The following is an 18,502-nucleotide window of genomic DNA, read 5'->3' on the forward strand; positions in this document are numbered from 1 at the left end:
TAACTTATGGGTACTAGATTTATTAGTATTTCTTTTTAACATTAATGTATACTCCGTTTAACTATGTTAGTTGTGTTTTTTGACCAAGGTCTCATATTTCAGCCACGGAATTTAACGGTAAATTATTAAACTCTAATTCAACAAATGAAATTTAGTACTATAGTATGATATTTTATTCGTTGCCTAAAACGTGGCATTATTTTAGTTGACGTCCAATAGTGTTAGTCATCAAATTATGTCAGTGTTGAAATCTTTGGTTGCAAAATCAGAACAAATCAATAGTTTAATTGTTAAATTACAAAACAATAGGTCGTGTAATTTATAGGCAGATTTCAAAACTTGTAGTATATGAAGCCAAAATCTTATGAAAGTTTAGGAAATTATACGGAATTTCCAATTTCAGATTGAAATCGTGCACGGGCATACAGTGAACTAGTTGTACGGATGAATATAGAAATGATTATGCTAATTGGTTTTTTTGTTAACGTCAATAATCAAAAGCAGAAGACAAATAACAATGATCTTGATTTGACATTAAATCATTGAAAATGTCCCACGTAAATGATTGTCATTACATGACTCTATTATTTGCACTATAAATAAACTAATATCAAGTAATATGATGGCTAATCGTCGTCGGTATGTGATTTCAACTATCAATTAAAAAAAATATCGAACAAGAAAATGATTAAATTGTTTTAATTGTTGATTTGTTTATTGCAAAATCACAGGCCACCATATGATATGAGAATGTCCATAAAATAGACTATTTAAGAATATGATTAATGAATGTTTTTAGCCATTTGTCTGCCTTTATGAGTTACCTATTCATAGGAATTTACCATACCAATATGATCTGAAAGTAACGTTATGGAAGATTATGTTATCTCTACAAACATCGTGTAATACATCTCTTCCATCCAATAGGTCAGGAGTTCAAATCACCGCAATTTATATTTTCAATGTGAGACAATTAATTTCATTTATTATCGAAAAGTTAACATGACGAGTACAATTCCCTCAGCATAGAGAAATAGTTTTTGACAAAGCCTCAACTGTCCTCTTAGGATTAATTATCCCATCACAAAAAAACCTCATTCATTGGCCCTAAATCACCCTTAAGCCACTGGAAGTTCACCGCAATCGCTTATCACAACCCTGAGCCTCGGACAATCGCCTCTATCGGTTTCTTGTGATTCAATAGTCCTAACAACATCCATACCCTCCAGAACTTGTCCAAATACGACGTGCTTCTGGTCCAGCCATGCTGTCTGTAATGAAATTTAAAAACAAAGTGTCAAAAGCACATTTAATGAAAAACTGCATCATGTTTTGTCTAGACTGTACATTTTGACCTCTGCTTTTCTTTTTGTGGCCAAAAGAATTGTTTACAACCATCAGTTTAGTTGAGATTGTGATGAACTGAGCTAGTGTGCCAATTTTTATTACAGAACATACAGATCTACTATGAGATACGAAGTTGTTAAAGGGGAATTTTCTACTCAAAGTGAAAGGAATATAAACAGCTAAGTAGAGCTACCATGTTTAAGAAGAAAGGTGAAAGGGAAAGAATTTAGTCAGAAATATGAGTACACGATTTCTCTCACAAAGCCGCTGAGAGGCTTCTGTTTCAGGTAGGTAGGTTGCATATCATCTAAAAAGTTGATGAAAAGCACTATTGTGCTCGAGGAAGTAGAGAAAGAATTCCCAGCTTCCTCAGCAGAGACATGCTAAATGTTCAACAAATCTCAGACTAAAAAAACTAGAAAACCTTATTAAGTAAAGAGCCATTCCTGTCCACAAAAGACTAAACAAACTATGAAATCTTATTAAGCAACGAGCTATTCCTATCCACAATTATTAGTGTCTTCCATTTAAGACATTTAAGAAAGAATTGGAGAAGTAGCAGGTCCAAGAGCAAGTTGTAGTTTGTCCTTCGGAGAACAATAACTGACCAGATGTATAGTCATCTATGTTTAGTAGTTTGATACTATGTTAAGGTTTAATGAAAGTAAGTCGGAACCAGAATGCAGCATACCTTGACAGTACAAATGAAGAATTGGCTGCCATTGGTATTGGGGCCAGCATTTGCCATGCTAAGAACTCCAGGTCCAGAATGAACCACTGCAGAAATAGAAGAGGCTTATTAATCAACATAAAAAATGGGGAAAAAAATAAAATTCAGTAAACTGGTTGTTAGAAGGAAAGTTTAAACTCACGGTTAAAGTTCTCATCTTTAAAGGTACGTCCGTAGATGCTTTTTCCACCAGTGCCCTGAAAACGTAGATATCCAAATAATATAGTCATTATCATTAACAATGCAACACTACAAAACCTTACATCTTATAAATTTCGTTAGCATAAAAGCAGAAACAAAATAAACACTAAAAACATAGCCAAAGCTAGCAGGACATCGAGGAAGAAACCAAGCTAGTTTCGATTAAATTGGGAAAAGCTGGAGGCAGAGGATTAAGAATAGCATTATGTTTGATGAATTCGGGCTGTTATATAATCAGTGAAGTCAAGACATTAGAACCTATCCTACAGGTTAGGACATAAAGTTCCTTATGTATTGCTAGTCTAACAAAGTTCACAGGTTTGGATCCAAAATCTCAACAGGTGCATGCAATGCTTCTGACATTTAATATGAGATAAGTCATGCTCGCTAACTATTACCTTGTTGGCTTATTGCAACCACTTCAAATACAAGATATGTGTTTAAACTTTTCTTTCAATCACAAATATACGGTAAAAGCATTCCAAATCAATAGTTCCAGCATTAGAAAGGGAAAATGTGCCAGAAAAAATAACAGCTTACATTTCCTTTGTCAAAATCTCCTCCTTGAATCATGAAATCCTTGATAACACGGTGGAATGCCGAATCCTTGTAACCAAATCCCTTCTCACCTATTCAATCAAATATTCGAACATAAAGCAACAATCAATTTAGTTAGATAATAAAATGTCCTAAACTGTGAGTCACTATAGGTACCTGTGCATAGAGCACGGAAATTTTCTGCAGTTTGTGGCACGTCATCACCGTACAAGCCAATTACAATTCTTCCCACAGACTTTCCTACTGGGTTTCCAATGCTTATATCGAGGAAAACTTTGTTGGTCACTTTTGCTTGCAATGCAGCTTCCTGAATGAAGAATGAAAACAGCTATGATGTAAACTTCAGATGTATAAGACAATAGATGTTATCAGCATAAAGGATAGGAAGTTTTTGCATATTGCTTGCAAAAAATGTAGCACATATCTTTTGAAAATTGACTGAAACATAACATAATTTCTCCCTGGTAGGATTATGTGTATTGTTCCTCATCATTGTTCAACTCAAATCTCTGAAGTAGATTGGAACTTTTCTGGAGATATCCCCAATAGCCAAATTTAAACTTCTAGCTGATTGATTGATAATATAAAATACTTAGAAACATAATGGATACAAAGAAACAGCCTACACATGAAAGATATAGTTGATCTATTAACTTATAAAAGCCAAATGCAATTACACTAGATACATTCCGGATTCCTCAAAATGCGATTGGTGGCTAACTTCAACATTATTAAGAACAGACACTGTGCAACTATCTCGAAAAATGCAAACCTCACAATCAGAGTATTCACACAGATAACAAACATAGCACATCCCAAAAGTTCACAAAGGATATCACAATTTCTAGTGTGCTCTAACTTTCGGGAAAAACAGAAGTTACAACTCAACAAATACAATCCATAACTACAAAAGGCTAGAGCACATGAATCTATAAGCTTATATAGAATATCAAGCCAAATCCGTAAAATCATCGAGAAACAGGCAAACCTCAGCCACAGCTCGGACTCTGAAAGGCATGGAGGCGCTTCTGCTCCTAATGGCACAACGCGGCAACGTCAGACCGGAGAGAGAGCTGGATGATGACAGCGAAGAAAATGCACAATTCGGAGGCTTGACAGAGGCGAAGGAGCAAACGGAGCTCGAAATTTTGACTGGCGACACGCTTCGTGGAGTTGAAACCGAGCTGATGTTCGACTTAAAGCAAAACGAGGATACAATTTCAACGCATAGAAAGGAGAAACGTGCGAGCATCGTGAATTTAGAAATGGAGAAATTAGGGTTTTGAGGATGTAGACATACCAGAGATGCACATGACGCCGCCATTGTCGGTTCTTCTCTCTGCTGAAGTGACTGTGTTTGCGTAGAGAGAGAGAGGGGAGAGAGGAGGATAAGGATTAGGAGGGTTTTGCAATGGCTAGCTGTAGTCGAATTGAGAAATTTCGGAATAAGGGTTTAAAAAGCACATAAATAAGCTAAAATATCAGAAATCCCTTATTATGAAAAATACGCATGCCTCGATCCCAAATTATGAAAGGTCAGCAAATTGAATCCCTACCTACGAAAGATCAGCCAATTTAAACCCTTATTTCGAAATTTGTAGTTGAATTTGAGAGGTAAAGAGTGACGGAGATTTCAAATTACAACAAGGGTGTTGTATCTTTTGATATTGACAGGTTAGTCCTTTCAGAATATCCACTCTCAAATTCCACACCCTTGGAATATTTTACTCTTGCCTAGCTCATAAATATCTGTCAAATTTATGAGTTACAAATAAATTTAAAAAATATTAACGAAAATAATTGAATAATGTATAAATGCCATTCATATTTTTTTTGTAGGTGAGGATTATATCATTTTGATATGAAATGAATTTTATAAATAAATAAAAAATTTGAAAAAAAATATTAGTATTGAATAAAAAATGTTAGTATCTCATCCAATGAAGAAAAAATAGAAAAAAAATATGGCAGCTCTCACTCACAGCTGAATCCTGTTCCACTCATTTTGGGTTTGGCTGCTTCAGAAGAAATCGAGTCTCTGTCGTTTCTACTTCACGCCGCCGATCCCAAATGGCCGCCGCCACCGCTTCCTCCGATCATCCTAAAATCATCGATTCTCATTTGCACGTCTGGGCCTCGCCCCAACAGGTGCGTATCTCCCTCATTCTCAATTCCTAACTCAATCCAAATATCAAAATTTCTACTTTTCCTTCTTTCATTTTTTTCAATTTCCCTCTTTTTTTGTGTTTGATGTTTAGGCTGCAGAAAAGTATCCATATTTTCCGGGTCAGGAGCCTACATTGCCGGGTCATGTTGAATTTCTGCTTGAGGTATGTGCTTAGCTTCGAATTTTGCTGTAATCGATTGTTATTTAACCTAATTTGGCATAACAAGTTGAGCCCCAATTGGAGCTCAAACCGAATTTCTAGTGAGATTGGTTTTTTCAAGAACAGTCTGAAAAGATAGTCACAATCTTGAATTTTTAACTGAACATGTTGAAATCAGTGCATGGGGCAAGCTGGAGTGGATGGTGCGCTTATAGTGCAGCCCATTAATCATAAGTTTGATCACTCATATGTCACGAGGTTAGTTTCTCCTGTGATGCTCTCGGAATTCGGTTTTGAAGTAGCATTTTACGAGTACTGTTAGTTTGAAGCTGAGATCTTTTTATGTTGTTCAATAGCTTTCTTTACATGGGGTTAGTTGCTCTTGGGCAGTGTCTTGAAAAAATATCCATCAAAATTCTTCGGTTGCTGTCTTGCGAATCCGGCTGAAGATGGAACCGGTGTCAAACAGCTGGAAGAGCTCATTTCTGAGGCTAGAAAATCTTCGAGTGTCAATTTATCATACACTTTTTGGTTCTGTAAAATCATATTCACATTCAAGTATGTCGTTCCAGGATGGCTATCGCGCTGTGCGATTTAACCCATACTTGTGGCCATCTGGTCAGTTGGTATAGTTCTCGTCCGAGCCCTCTTGCTGTATGTTTTTTTGGCAAACTGCCGGAGTTACTATTTCTGTGTCCTTGCAGATGACAAATGAAGTTGGGAAGGCGATGTTTGCCAAAGCTGGAGAGCTCGGTGCTCCTGTTGGTTTCATGTGTATGAAGGTTTCCAATTTGTATAGATTTACGATCATTGATGTTTTTCTAATTCGTGATATCACGAATTCAATCCGTTTCTTGTTGATTCATAGCGTATTACATTTGAAGTTTCTGTTTAACACTAAAACATGGAAATCTTGTCTTCAGGGTCTTGATCTGCATTTATCGGAAATTGAAGAACTGTGCACCAAGTTTCCTTCTACAGTTGTTCTACTTGACCATTTGGGTTTCTGCAAACCTCCAAAGTAAGCTGCAAGTTGTTTAGTACTATGATGATCTTTCATTCGACACAACAAATGTAACATTTATACTCTTCTATATGCTTATTCCTTCAGAAATTATGAAGAAGAACAAGTATTTTCGAAGCTGCTAAACTTATCTAGATTTCCACAGGTAATATGAATCACTCCAATAATGTAATTGATGTATGAAACACAGTTTCTTCATTTATTTTAGCTCTCGTTCCCTATGACCAACTGCTCTTCTTCCTCTTCTCCGCGTCTAGCTTCAGAGTTTTCACGTTGTTTTTGAAAAATGGGAGAAGGTTAGCAATAGGTTTAAGGTTGTTGCTTTATTTAGTTTTGTGAGTCCGTAGGGAGGGGAAATACGAAATATACATGCTAGGGAAACGAGTAGTATAGTAGCGGGTTTGGTTCTTCACTTCTTCTACCTTCATTACTTCTATTTTACTTTCATGGACTAAACAATTTTTGACTTGTTGTACTCAATCATGTGTTGTAAATCATCGATCACCTAAAATAAAGTTCCCCGTCATGTAAACAGGTGTACGTGAAACTCAGCGCTCTCTTCAGAGTGTCAAGATGTCCATACCCGTATGAAGATTTGTCCGATATTGTAACAAAAGTGGTGTCCAGCTATGGTGCTAACCGCATCATGTGGGGAAGGTAACATACATCCTCTTGTAGATTCGATAGCAGCAGAATGGACAAGTAACATGTTCGAAATTGATACAGTGACTTCCCTTACGTTGTTCCTGAATGTGGTTACAAAGAAGCAAAAGCAGTGTGGCAACTGCTCCAACGAGCGCAGTTGTCATCTTCAGAGACGGAATGGATCATGGTTCGAACTGCTAATCAGATACTCTTCAACAACCCGTCATCGTCATCTTAGATATCGAGCTGAACGCTCCTGAAGCATTTGCTATCATATTGATAGTAGCCCCCTTCTCTCTGACTGACCGCAACCGTAGTAGCTTCATGGTTTGATAATGTAAAATTGTAATAACCAAACTTATCTATTTTCCAAATTGAGGTAATGAAGCTCCATATTCTAAAATTCATGATTTTTTCAATTGATATATGTAAAGTAGTTGTATAATGAACCAAACTTTAAATAAATGTTATTAAGACCCTAAATGCACATATACAGCATAGTAAAATAAGGTTTCGAAGACTGCATTAAATTATTGCCATTTCTATGAAAAATGACTATTCCAATTGACCCCCAAAATAAAATAAAGAATTAACCTCTACAAAAACTGTACAAAACTCTAGTCATGTACAATAATTGTGAACAAGATCAGTACAACACATTTTTCTTCTTCTATTTAATCTTCAACGTGCTGAATTTCGCCCATCATGATCCGATTGCTAGTGACCTTGAAACCAAGAAGTGCAGGATCAATCTGTCTGCCTTTCTTGCCCTTCTTTTTGTTCCGAGCCCCAGAAGCTCCATCTAGCGCCTCTGAAGCTGCTGCTGAAGCATGAGTTTCTTGCGGTGTTGGCTTCTTAGCGCTGCTTTTAAGCATATCACTGAATGATGTTTCCAATACATCGGCATCATTACAGGATGATGTTCTTCGGAACTGTACATCTCTTCTGCTAGCCGCTTCTACATTTCCTACAGCTATAACACCCACCTCCCTTCTCACTCCTGCAACCATGTGGTGAATTAGACTACATTATTGTGATTTAACAATCACACAAAGTTAACATCCTCCTCAATGTTTACTCAAAATTCTACAAAATTTATACCACATCTTACCATCAGGAGTTACTGTACTTGAAACACTTTTCCCTCTGACTGAGTCAACATTCAGCTCTGACAGCGCTTCCTGAGAAGATGCAGCTCGTGCTGCAGGCGGACGTCTCAGCAAGACATTCTCTGGTCCTTTAGAACTGGACGATCTCAACCTATTCACAACCACACTAGTGAGAAGTGAATCCAAAAACAAGTTGTCTGCAGCAAGGCCAGGCAAGCATAAAAGATAGGCATACTTCGAAGGCATATGAATATTAAGGCCAAATGAAGTGCAAATATCTGTAAAGATAAAAGCCAGATAGAGTTGATATGATTTCAACCCAACTATAAATGCAACATACATAAACATCTAAAACAAATGCTTATGATTTCAGGCCAACCAAGCAATTTTAAACCCAACTCTTTATCATCACATCACACCGCTTCTATAGAATCTTCATGAACCTATCCATTCAGCTTTACTTAAAGCTAATCCAACATGCCTCCACACATCAAAAAATCTTTTGGCCCACATATAGTAGCTAAATATGAGTGTAAGAATTTATAAAGTTCACTGCTAGTATACTTCTATAGAGCACCAATGCAAATTAAGCTTTATGAGTGTAGCACAAAAGGTGAGCAGCCAATTCTTTCTTACCTATCCTTAGCAGCGTCCTCAGGAACAGAATCATCTGATCCAATTTTGATATTCTGAAAACCTGACCATTTCATCCACATCAATTTTTTGTCAACTAAAGGATACGGAGGACACAAAAAGCATATAAAGAAAATTAAGGGTAAGAAAACTAAGAAAGCTTTTAACAATACCAGCAGAGCCAAGTGACTTATTCCTGCTTAGGACATTGACTGGCATTTCCCTTTCCCCTCTGTCATTAGAAGTTAAGCCAGCCTGCTCAATTAAGCCTTCTTGAGCATCAGAAATTATGCCCTGAACATTGCCTTCATTAGTGAGCGTTTTTGTTCTTTCTACAGTGGTAAGTGCAAATATAGCTGCCATGATGTTTTACTAAAATTTTCATTGCTTACCTCATCAACAGCAGCAGCAATCATTCCTCCACCTTTTGATCGATAAGGCAATCCATCAATTTCCAGGATACTGCTTATTCCCTCAGATGGTCGATTCTGTGGTGGCAAACCTGAATCAGAATTAAAGGACCCAACAGTGAATGAGTTGTTGAAACCAGATTCCTGGTCTGAAAGAGCACCGAATGACTGGTTTGACATGCTCCTATGGCGATGACCTGAAGGTGGCCTTCTCTCATTTGGTACTCCATTAATCATATCAGCGTGGTCACTTGAAGCGTGACCAGTTTTCTGCTGTAGTAGTTCCATAAGCAATCGCTTAGAACTGTCTTCGTTTGATCCAGCTGACATCCACAAACTAGGGTCTTCAGTATTTCTTTTGGCATCTATCTCTCTCCTCTGCCTTTCATTATGAAGGTGTTGTTGAACTCTAGACTCCATCCAATCATTTGGTAAATGACCATTACTATCAGACCAATGGCCCTCTGTTGTATCCATTCGTGAATCATGAAATTGATTGGAATGTAAAGGGTGGTTTATATGCTGAGAAAACATGCCAGACGAGAATCCTCCGCCTTGACCACTAGATTGAATCCGTGCAATCTGCTCCTGCATTTCTAGGCCACGAGCCAATGAATTCACAACATCGCGATTTACCCCAGCAGGACCGACAGGCAATGACATTGAACGCTCAAAAGGTAACATGCCAGGCTCATAAAGACCATGTTGGAGTCTGTCATGTACAGAAAGGTTGCGTTCAAGAAGGTTGAGATGCTCCTCCGGAGGTGGAATTTGTTGGGAATAAAAGTCCAATGGACCAAATCCAGCAGTGATAGCTCTATTCGAAGCAGAGGGATTTCTGTGAAAATTACCAACATCATCAAGCGACCACCCAGTTTTGATTGGCCTTTCTTCCATTTCCAATCGCTGCCTTAGCCCCAAAGGCAACTGCCTCCCATGCAGCTGATCTTGCTGAATGATCTGTTGATCCAGGGGGTGAATTTGCCCATGCCTTCCACGTGACAAAAGATCCACTAAATCATTTTGATGCCCTTGATGAGGCACTTGACCAAATTTTGCTTGAATTAGCTGCTCAAGGGATGGATCAGAATGCCTAGAAGGAAATTGGGAGCGTTGTTGCCTATCATTCAGAATTTGCTGCTTCAATAAAGCCTGTTCAAGAGCAGCACGAGACTGCCCACGACCTGACTCACGCATTTGACTCTGTAGCAACTGCTCAAGAAGAGCCTGTCTTGCCTGAGACTGCTGTTGCTCTTTCAACAACATTTGCTGCTGATGGAACTGCTCTTGTTGCTGCAGCTGCTGCTGTTGTTGAAGTTGGATCTGCCTCTGCTGCTGCCGCTGAAGGGCTAATAGATGTTCCATATCTTGCCCCATTTGATTACCAAGCTGTTTGTGGTGCATCAACTTAGTAGATGGGGCCCCTTCTAGCATTGCATCACTCATGCGCGTATTAAGTGAAGGCACCACACCATGCTGCTGGAGATGCTGTTGCTGAAGTTGCTGCTGCAATAGCTTCTCTGCTATATCAAATTGGCTAAATTCTTGGTCCATTCTGGAAGATAGGCGACCATCCATGACATCTTGATACGAATGTGAGCTGCTGCCAAAAGCATCATTCCATGCCTCAGGGGCGTGAGCCTGAGTAGCCATGGCACTGAAAGGGGAAAGTCTACCACCAGGTCCTGCATTTACAAGTTTCTCCTGTACGCCTCCACTGAATGGAGGTGCCTGTTCACTCCTTGTGTGTGTACTGGCAAGCTCAGACCATCTAAAAGGATTCATTTTATTGTCATTCTGATTTGACAAACCAGACTCTGTCATTTCATGAGGGAGATGCAACTGGTTCCCACTATTTGTGGCAGATTCCCCATAAACTCTCGACATCTTTCCTATAGCACCGCCACCACTACCAGGTCTTCCAGGAAACACGATTTCTGTTTCAAAATAAAGTTAAAAGAATTAGAACTATATTCCATTGTGATGGTAAAGAAAAAATAATAAAAACAGTAACAATGAACCAACCTTCATCTTGGACACCAAAATCATTGAAATCTTTTCCCTGAGAGTGCATGTGTTGTGGCAGATGACGATGACTGTCAGGTAAATTTGACTGACCTTGATGTGAAGGGATATTATCAAACTCATGTAACTGCCATCTGGATCCATCCACTACAGTGGAAGAAACAGATTCAGGAACTGGAGCACCAGCTTGTAAGCATGTTTCAGACGCACCCTCCATTACAACTGACTTTTCTAAATTGGAACTCAATTCATTTCCACTACCATACTCATGTCCAAATTTCAATTGAGGCATAACATCTCCCAATTCAAGGAAGGGTGAGTCATCAGGTGCATCTTCCAAACGAACAGGTAAGTCGGCCCCAAAAAACCCTTGCTCAAACCATGAAATGATGTCCACCCCAAGAAAAGGTCCTTGTATCTCCCCTTGAGGATCCTGATAATACAGACTCAATTCCTCTGGAGGGATTCCTCTATCCAGCTGATATTCATTGGCTCTGCTCCCAGTCTTGGGCAGCTCATCAGACCAGAACTGTTCTGATGTTTGAACAGATAAAAGAGAGTTTGATTCACGGAGTTTATTGTTTACATCAAATGGTGAGACAGATTGGATACTTTCAAACAAAGGGTAATGATTGACAGCAGGACCTGCAACCTTTAGCTGCAACTCACCATATTGAGCACCATTTAGAGCTTGCAAACGGCCAATATCCAGTTCTTTCCCGTTAATATTCTCTAAAACTTCATATTGTTCTTCATAATTAACAGTTTTCTCTGTAGTAAAGTTAAAAAATATTTGAGTAAAAATATAGACTTCTATATAATATTCAAAATGCAGTCTAGTTCTCACCATTTAACAGGCCTCCTTTTGATGAAGTATCGTAGAATATGCTATCAACACTAGCTTCATGAATATCAGCTGATGATTTATCGAAGTTATCTGGTATATCTTCAGTGACACCAGCAGAGAAGGAAACCTGTCTTCCGTTGGAGAATTCAACGTCTGCCACTTCTATAAGAAACATAAAGAAATATTATTAACATAACCAAAAGGGATAGAAAAGTCAAGGCAAGAAATATTAGTGATATAACCAAAAGAAATAGAGAAGTGGAGGCAAAAATGGGTATATTAAAAGGACAAGTGCATCAGTTATGCATAAAACACCTGAAAAGCTATCACCAGATCTGCCCGTCTTAAGTGCACTGTACAAGGCTCCACTGCTAGTTATTTTACCCTTCCATATGTCACTCAGTACAGCCTGTTACAGAAAGCATAGTTCGTCAAATTTCTGCAAGGCATCCTGTCTAAAAGTATCAATAATTTAGTAGAAAACTTATGAATAGATATACAACCTCTTGCTCAGCCTCTGGAGCAACAAAAGCTAAAGGTTCTGCAGCCTCTAATTGAGTTATTGTGGGTACTTCCTCAAAAGTTTCTGGCACAGGGGCAAGGGATGACTCCAGCTTTTGCTTACGATATATGTCAAGTAGTTTGCCTCTGGGGTAAACAAAATTTCCATTTTTATCACACTGAGCAGCACCAATTGGAGAAGATGATGAAGGTCTTCCAATGGAAGCAGAAGATCTACCACGCCCTACAGTAAAGCCCACATTTGAGCCATCAACTCTTCCCCTTTCAGGTCCAAATCCAGGAGCAGTGCGTTGACCAGATCCAGCAGGATTCCCCTCCATCCTATGCCGAGGCCTCCACTTATCACGAGAATCAGTTTCACGCTCAGGACCAGAACGACTATTTGAAACAAATGATTGGCTTTCATTATGGGACTCTTCCTTCTCCACATCTGTCCTTTTATCCCCCCGAGAATCCTTTTCTTTGTCATCAGGGCCCCACCTTAAAGACCATTTGCTATCACGCCTTGTTTCATGGCCAGCACTGCGAATATTAGCATCATGCCACCTGTCAGTTGCTGGCAAAGATCTGTTCTCAGTAGGTTCTCTGGCCGGAGCATTGTCAACCCGTCTGTCCATCTTCCTGCGATCCTTTCGCCCAAACGTTCCAGTTTCCCTTTCTTCTTCACGCCAGCGGCGAGCACTGTCAGGTTCAGGAGCAATCTTTCTCCAATCTTTTTTTTCCTCAGGAACATCTGAGCGCCAAACCTCCTTTTGGTTCAAATCAGCAGAGGTGCCAAGAGACAGAGAACTTGGGCCACGGGCTTCCTGATGAGAAGAAAAATAATATGTGATTATCTGAACATTAAAGAAAAACTAGAAATGTAGCAAGGAAACCAGTAGTTTTAGTTCCTCAAGATCAAAAACCAATACCTTAATATTAAAAATTCTAGTGAAGTGGTACAACATTTGAAGCGGTCAGTTAAGCAGGCTTTGCAAAGCTATAATATACGTTCAAAATTAAACTTTTTTTTGACAGAAGACTAGAACAAAAATACGTGTATAACTAGACAGAAGGCTTGCAAAAGGCATCAAAACAGAAACAAAAAATTGAAAATATTTACATTTATATACATGTACAAAATTGCCAAGCCAATAACATTGATACAGTGCACACTGCACAAATGCCTTCATCAATCTAGAGATTGCATATTAGTATGTGATATCTTCAAGTCTCCAGCTTAAAAAACAAAGATGTTCATCTAAAATGTGTCTATTGATTCAATCACGAATCAAGGTTGAGAACTAGGAGAAATTATGAACTATCCGAACTAATCCTCTAATTCAGTTCATCAATGAGTTAATTTAAGAAATCAAGTGACAAATTCTATCAGGCAGGCATGGGGACTGAAGATTATTAGATTTACCATTTTTGGCTCATTTGGCTTAGCATACAGCCACTGTGGGGACAGAGGAATCTCAGAAGCTGCTTGATCTGCAGAAAATACACACAGATGTAAGGCAATAGGATGTAAGGATAAAGAAGGTACAGAAGATACACAAGGTGCCAGGTAGAATAAATTGGCAAGCAAAACAATTATTACCCTTTGACTCATCCAGTGATCCCATCAACCCCTTGTCCTCATCATTTCCAGTGGAAGCTTCAGTACCAAAAATATTACCAGAATATATCAGTTACAGATTTTTAAAAATAAAGCGAAAAAAAACAACCAAAGCACAAGTAAATAGACTAGAATTCACTCAATCCCAACAGAACCAATCAATCTTAAGAACTCACTCGATAAGTTGATACTAAATCAGAAGTGAAGAATCTGATTTGAAACCCTAGGATATAGGTCGATAGCTACATTGCAAAAACAGATCCAAAACAAAGTACGGATTCGCACATGATATAGTCAAATCCAAATAAAGAGAGCAAATCGATACAATCACTAATCGATAAGAATTCAAAAAAACCAAAGATTACCTTTCGGAATCCAAGATTGATCGGCCGGCTTCGAACCGATGAGATCCTCCGGGAGATCCAGCTTACTTTCCGCCATCGCAACAAATTGATATTCCAGAGAATTCCAGGTAACAATCAAAGACAACGAACGGAGAATCACACACAAAACAAACAAATAGTGAGAGCGAGATTAAGAGAGAAGTGAATCAGCGAGTGGCGATACAGAAATATCAGAGTGAGAAAGATTCCAGATGCAAATTGGGGGATGTATGCATATGTGATATGTATAGGTAGAGCGAGAATTAGGGTTTGTGAGAGCAATTGGAAAATGCAGAGAGAGAAAATGTGATTGAAGAGGAAAAACAGAGAGGGTGAGGGTTTGGGTGGTCAGAACAGCCAAATCAAATAATCGAGAATTATTATTTTTTTAATTTTCGAATAAATCTGAGATTTGCAAAACGACCCCTTTGAGTTTTTCTTCCATTGAAATTAAATTTCAAAAATTGCTTCTTCGATCAAAATAAAATAAAATAAAATTGGTATCTGAAGGAAAAAAATTATGAATATTGCTAAAAATGATAATAGATTGATTTTTATAGAATGACCAAAGTAAACAAATGAGGCTTTTATTTATAGACAGAGAGGAGAAGATTTTCTTTTTCGAAAAAGTTCTAAAGGTATCATTTTCCGTTACAAATTAGTGGTTGTTTGCAAACTCGGATTAAATAGCTTTTATGGATTCATTCCATTTTATTTTTTCAGCAAACAATCGATTAACATTTGTATTCAATTTGCTCGATTAGTAAAATAGACGGAGAATACAAGGTAAGGTGATTCGAATTTTATGATGTTAGTGACATACCTATCCCTTTATACATAAGTATTGAGTCGTATTCTTTTTTAGATCGTCCCATACTCCCATTATAGTCCAGTCATTTCTCTTTATGGGAAAATCCGATATAGTAGTTAATTTCGCTTGCTTTATTCATTCTCTTATTCTATTTTCTCATATTTTAGTCAATTTTTATATTTTATTCTCTCATTATTTGTCTACTTTATTTTTTCTCGTATTTTATTTTCAGTTCACTTAACTCACTATATATTTAAATTTTAATCTCCATACTCAAAATAAAACAACTCAACACTATTAGTAGAATCTTTTGACAATAAAAAAAATTTTAAGTGGCAAAGTTGAATACTGCAAGACTCTCCCAGGCGATAAGGCTTGAGTTTAATTCATCACTAAAGTATATCCCTTTATCTCGTGTAGTTGGTAGTCGCTTGCTTTCGGTGTATTATTTTTTTATCTTGTGACATTCTAGTGGTCCCACCTATGTATAATATAATGCTTTAAATAATACTCTATCATACTACGTGCTTGTCTAGCACACGGTATGTAATAAAGGATTATAAATCGATAAAACGATGATGTCTTTTATCATATTGATATTATTAACATCATGTTTAGTAAGATATGTTAAAACTAAATGTATGTAATAGTACAAGTTATAATTCAGAGATATTAATTAGACCAAAACTTTGGTAAGTAGGTGCTTACCTCGTGTTTTTCTTCCTCAACAAGTTGAATTACCCATATATTCTTTTAATAAATGTATATGCAAGTAGGATCGAAGAATGAAATCAATTTTATAGATATAGCACATTATTATTCGTATAATTTACAAGTTTAATTATTATATATTTATGGTGTTAATGGTTTTATTTAAATATTGACACAACATAAATTACTTAGGGTGGCACACACACATAAAGACTAACTCTATTAATTAATTATAAGACCTGAGATATGTGTAGGGATGAACATTATCATTTCGAATATGATTGGTCTATATCTTAGCTGATCCCGAAATTCAAATTTTGATATAATATTCTTAGAGATGGTAATCGAGAGAGGCTGAACTCGTATTGATCGACATTGGGAACACAGAGAATAGGGAGTAGAAAGGTTCGTATATTTCTTGATGCATTACAATGATTTACATCCTCAATTATATAGGAATAATTGGTCACTATCTATGGAAATTGTATCAACCTATTCTAGGAAATAATATTCTTTGATATCAATCAATTATTCCCACGATCTTCTCCTCCCATTGATTCCGTTGATTGATTCCTTGCCATACTTTGACACTCCCCCTCAAGTTGAGCAACGGTATCTCCGATACTCAACTTGTCCAGAATTTCCTTGAAGTTTTTTGGATGCACTGCTTTGGTGAGGATATCTGCAAGTTGCTCTTCTGACCGAACGAATGGGAACTCTATGATTCCTCCTTCGAGTTTTTCTTTGATGAAGTGGCGATCAACTTCCACATGTTTGGTTCGGTCGTGTTGTACTGGATTTTCCGAAATGCTGATTGCGGCCTTGTTGTCACAGAACAATTTACTCTTCCGTGTGGATGGAAAGCCAATTTCTGTCAACAATCTCCTTAACCACATGATTTCCATTAGCCCACTTTTGATTCCTCGAAATTCTGCCTCTGCACTTGATAGAGCAACCACCTTCTGTTTCTTGCTTCTCCAGGTGACTAAGTTCCCTCCTATGAATGTGAAGTATCCCCCGGTGGATTTTCTGTCAATTGGATTGCTAGCCCAGTCGGCATCAGTATATCCATCGATTTCCAGATCATCTCTTTTAGCTAGGAACACTCCATAGCCAATAGTTCCTTTTAGGTATCTCACGATCCTCAATGCAGCCTCCATATGGTCGACTTGAGGTTGGTGCATAAACTGGCTAATAATGCCGACCGCATAGGTTATGTCGGGTCTAGTGTGTGAGAGGTAGATGAGTCTCCCCACTAGCCGTTGGTATCTCTCTCGGTCTGCAAGCTCAGCTCCCTCTTCCATCTTCAATCCATGATTGGGGATCATCGGAGTTTCTGCAGGCTTGCAGTCTAGTAACCCAGTTTCTGCAAGAAGATCTAGTACATACTTTTTCTGCCTTAGAAATATTCCGTGTCTGGATCTCAACACTTCAATTCCAAGGAAGTACTTTAGTGCTCCTAGGTCTTTCATCTCAAATTCTTTAGCCAGATTTTCCCTCAAGTTTTGGATTTCTTCAGTATCATCTCCCGTGATGATCATGTCATCCACATAGATGATTAGACATGTCACTTTTCCATCCCTTCTCTTGGTGAAGAGTGTATGATCTGAATGGCTTTGCTTAAAACCGTGTTTGAACATTGCTTGACAGAATCTCCCAAACCAGATTCTTGGGGATTGCTTTAATCCATACAGTGTCTTCCTGAGGCGACACACTTGTCCTGCTCCAAACTCTCCTGAGTATCCCGGGGGGACTTCCATGTACACTTCCTTGTCCTTCTCTAATTCACCATGTAGGAATGCATTGGTTACATCAAATTGGTGTAGAGGCCAATCTTTGCAAGCTGCCACGGAAAGTAGGGCTCGAACAGTGTCTAATTTGGCAACTGGGGAGAATGTTTCCTCATAATCTACTCCATACACCTGTGTATATCCCTTGGCCACAAGTCTTGCTTTATATCTCTCGATTGAACCATCAGCACGCCGTTTTATAGTGAATATCCATCGGCATCCAACCGGTTTTTTTCCTGTCGGCAGTGTACACTTCTCCCATGTCTCGTTTTTGATGAGAGCATCTATCTCCTTCTTCATGGCTTCCCTCCAATGCTTGTGTTTTGAAGCCTCCTCAAATGACTGTGGTATCTCATCTTCTTCATATAGGGCGGCTTCGAATGCACGGGCCATTTCAGTAAGCTGGCCTTGAGCAATGTTCGCCACTGCATATCTGGCCTTCCTCCCTTTCCAGTCAGGAGAGTACCTCCGTGGAGGGATTCCTCTTGTACTTCTGGGGGGTAATTCATAAGGTTGGCCTGTGTCTCCATCTTCATTGTTCCTGTTCACATTAGTATTCTCCAGCCGTACATTATCAATAACTGAATTGTTTACCTCAGGATTCGAAGACGGGGTTGAAGTTGGAAGAATGTCACCTAACTCCACTTCCTGTTCTGCGGGATTCAACTGCCCAGCGGTACCACTACTGTCCTCTGTTGGACCGACGTCTGTGACAGGACTTGGCTTAGGTTGATCCTCTCCCCCTGACTGGTCTCTCTCCTGGCTAGGTATAGGTGTAGGAAGCCAATTTAGTAGATCACTAGTAGGACTATTATCCTGCTGAATCTCC

General features: G+C 38.5%; 3 protein-coding genes across 4 annotated transcripts; 1 reads left to right on the forward strand and 2 right to left on the reverse strand.

Moving 5' to 3' along the window:
* Positions 1-965: 965 nt before the first annotated feature.
* On the reverse strand, positions 966-4,290 carry LOC121801890 (peptidyl-prolyl cis-trans isomerase A1-like). The gene is made up of 7 exons (XM_042201346.1): positions 4,137-4,290; positions 3,825-4,031; positions 2,993-3,143; positions 2,819-2,907; positions 2,220-2,274; positions 2,039-2,124; positions 966-1,271 (listed from the first exon to the last, which is right to left on the reverse strand). The coding sequence occupies exons 1-7, from the start codon at positions 4,158-4,160 to the stop codon at positions 1,119-1,121; spliced, it is 765 nt and encodes a 254-aa protein (XP_042057280.1). The 5' UTR covers positions 4,161-4,290; the 3' UTR covers positions 966-1,118.
* A 497-nt stretch (positions 4,291-4,787) lies between these two features.
* On the forward strand, positions 4,788-7,235 carry LOC121801889 (4-sulfomuconolactone hydrolase-like). The gene is made up of 10 exons (XM_042201345.1): positions 4,788-4,984; positions 5,095-5,166; positions 5,342-5,421; positions 5,554-5,653; positions 5,736-5,789; positions 5,868-5,945; positions 6,087-6,184; positions 6,275-6,332; positions 6,723-6,844; positions 6,914-7,235. Exons 1-10 carry the CDS (start codon positions 4,907-4,909, stop codon positions 7,068-7,070), a joined length of 897 nt encoding a protein of 298 aa, XP_042057279.1. The 5' UTR covers positions 4,788-4,906; the 3' UTR covers positions 7,071-7,235.
* A 103-nt stretch (positions 7,236-7,338) lies between these two features.
* LOC121801888 lies at positions 7,339-14,705 on the reverse strand. Of its 2 annotated transcripts, XM_042201344.1 has the most exons (13): positions 14,344-14,705; positions 13,961-14,017; positions 13,784-13,851; positions 12,360-13,184; positions 12,172-12,265; positions 11,857-12,018; positions 11,679-11,780; positions 11,010-11,543; positions 8,967-10,921; positions 8,748-8,868; positions 8,578-8,638; positions 7,944-8,092; positions 7,339-7,832 (listed from the first exon to the last, which is right to left on the reverse strand). In XM_042201344.1, exons 1-13 carry the CDS (start codon positions 14,417-14,419, stop codon positions 7,507-7,509), a joined length of 4,530 nt encoding a protein of 1,509 aa, XP_042057278.1. In that variant the 5' UTR covers positions 14,420-14,705; the 3' UTR covers positions 7,339-7,506. The 2 variants fall into 2 exon arrangements, with proteins under 2 accessions (XP_042057278.1, XP_042057277.1); XM_042201343.1 differs by having other exon boundaries at positions 11,010-11,780.
* Between the last annotated feature and the right edge of the window lie 3,797 nt (positions 14,706-18,502).

The sequence above is a fragment of the Salvia splendens genome, chromosome 5 (assembly GCF_004379255.2).
Source record: "Salvia splendens isolate huo1 chromosome 5, SspV2, whole genome shotgun sequence".
Classification (NCBI taxonomy): domain Eukaryota; kingdom Viridiplantae; phylum Streptophyta; class Magnoliopsida; order Lamiales; family Lamiaceae; genus Salvia; species Salvia splendens.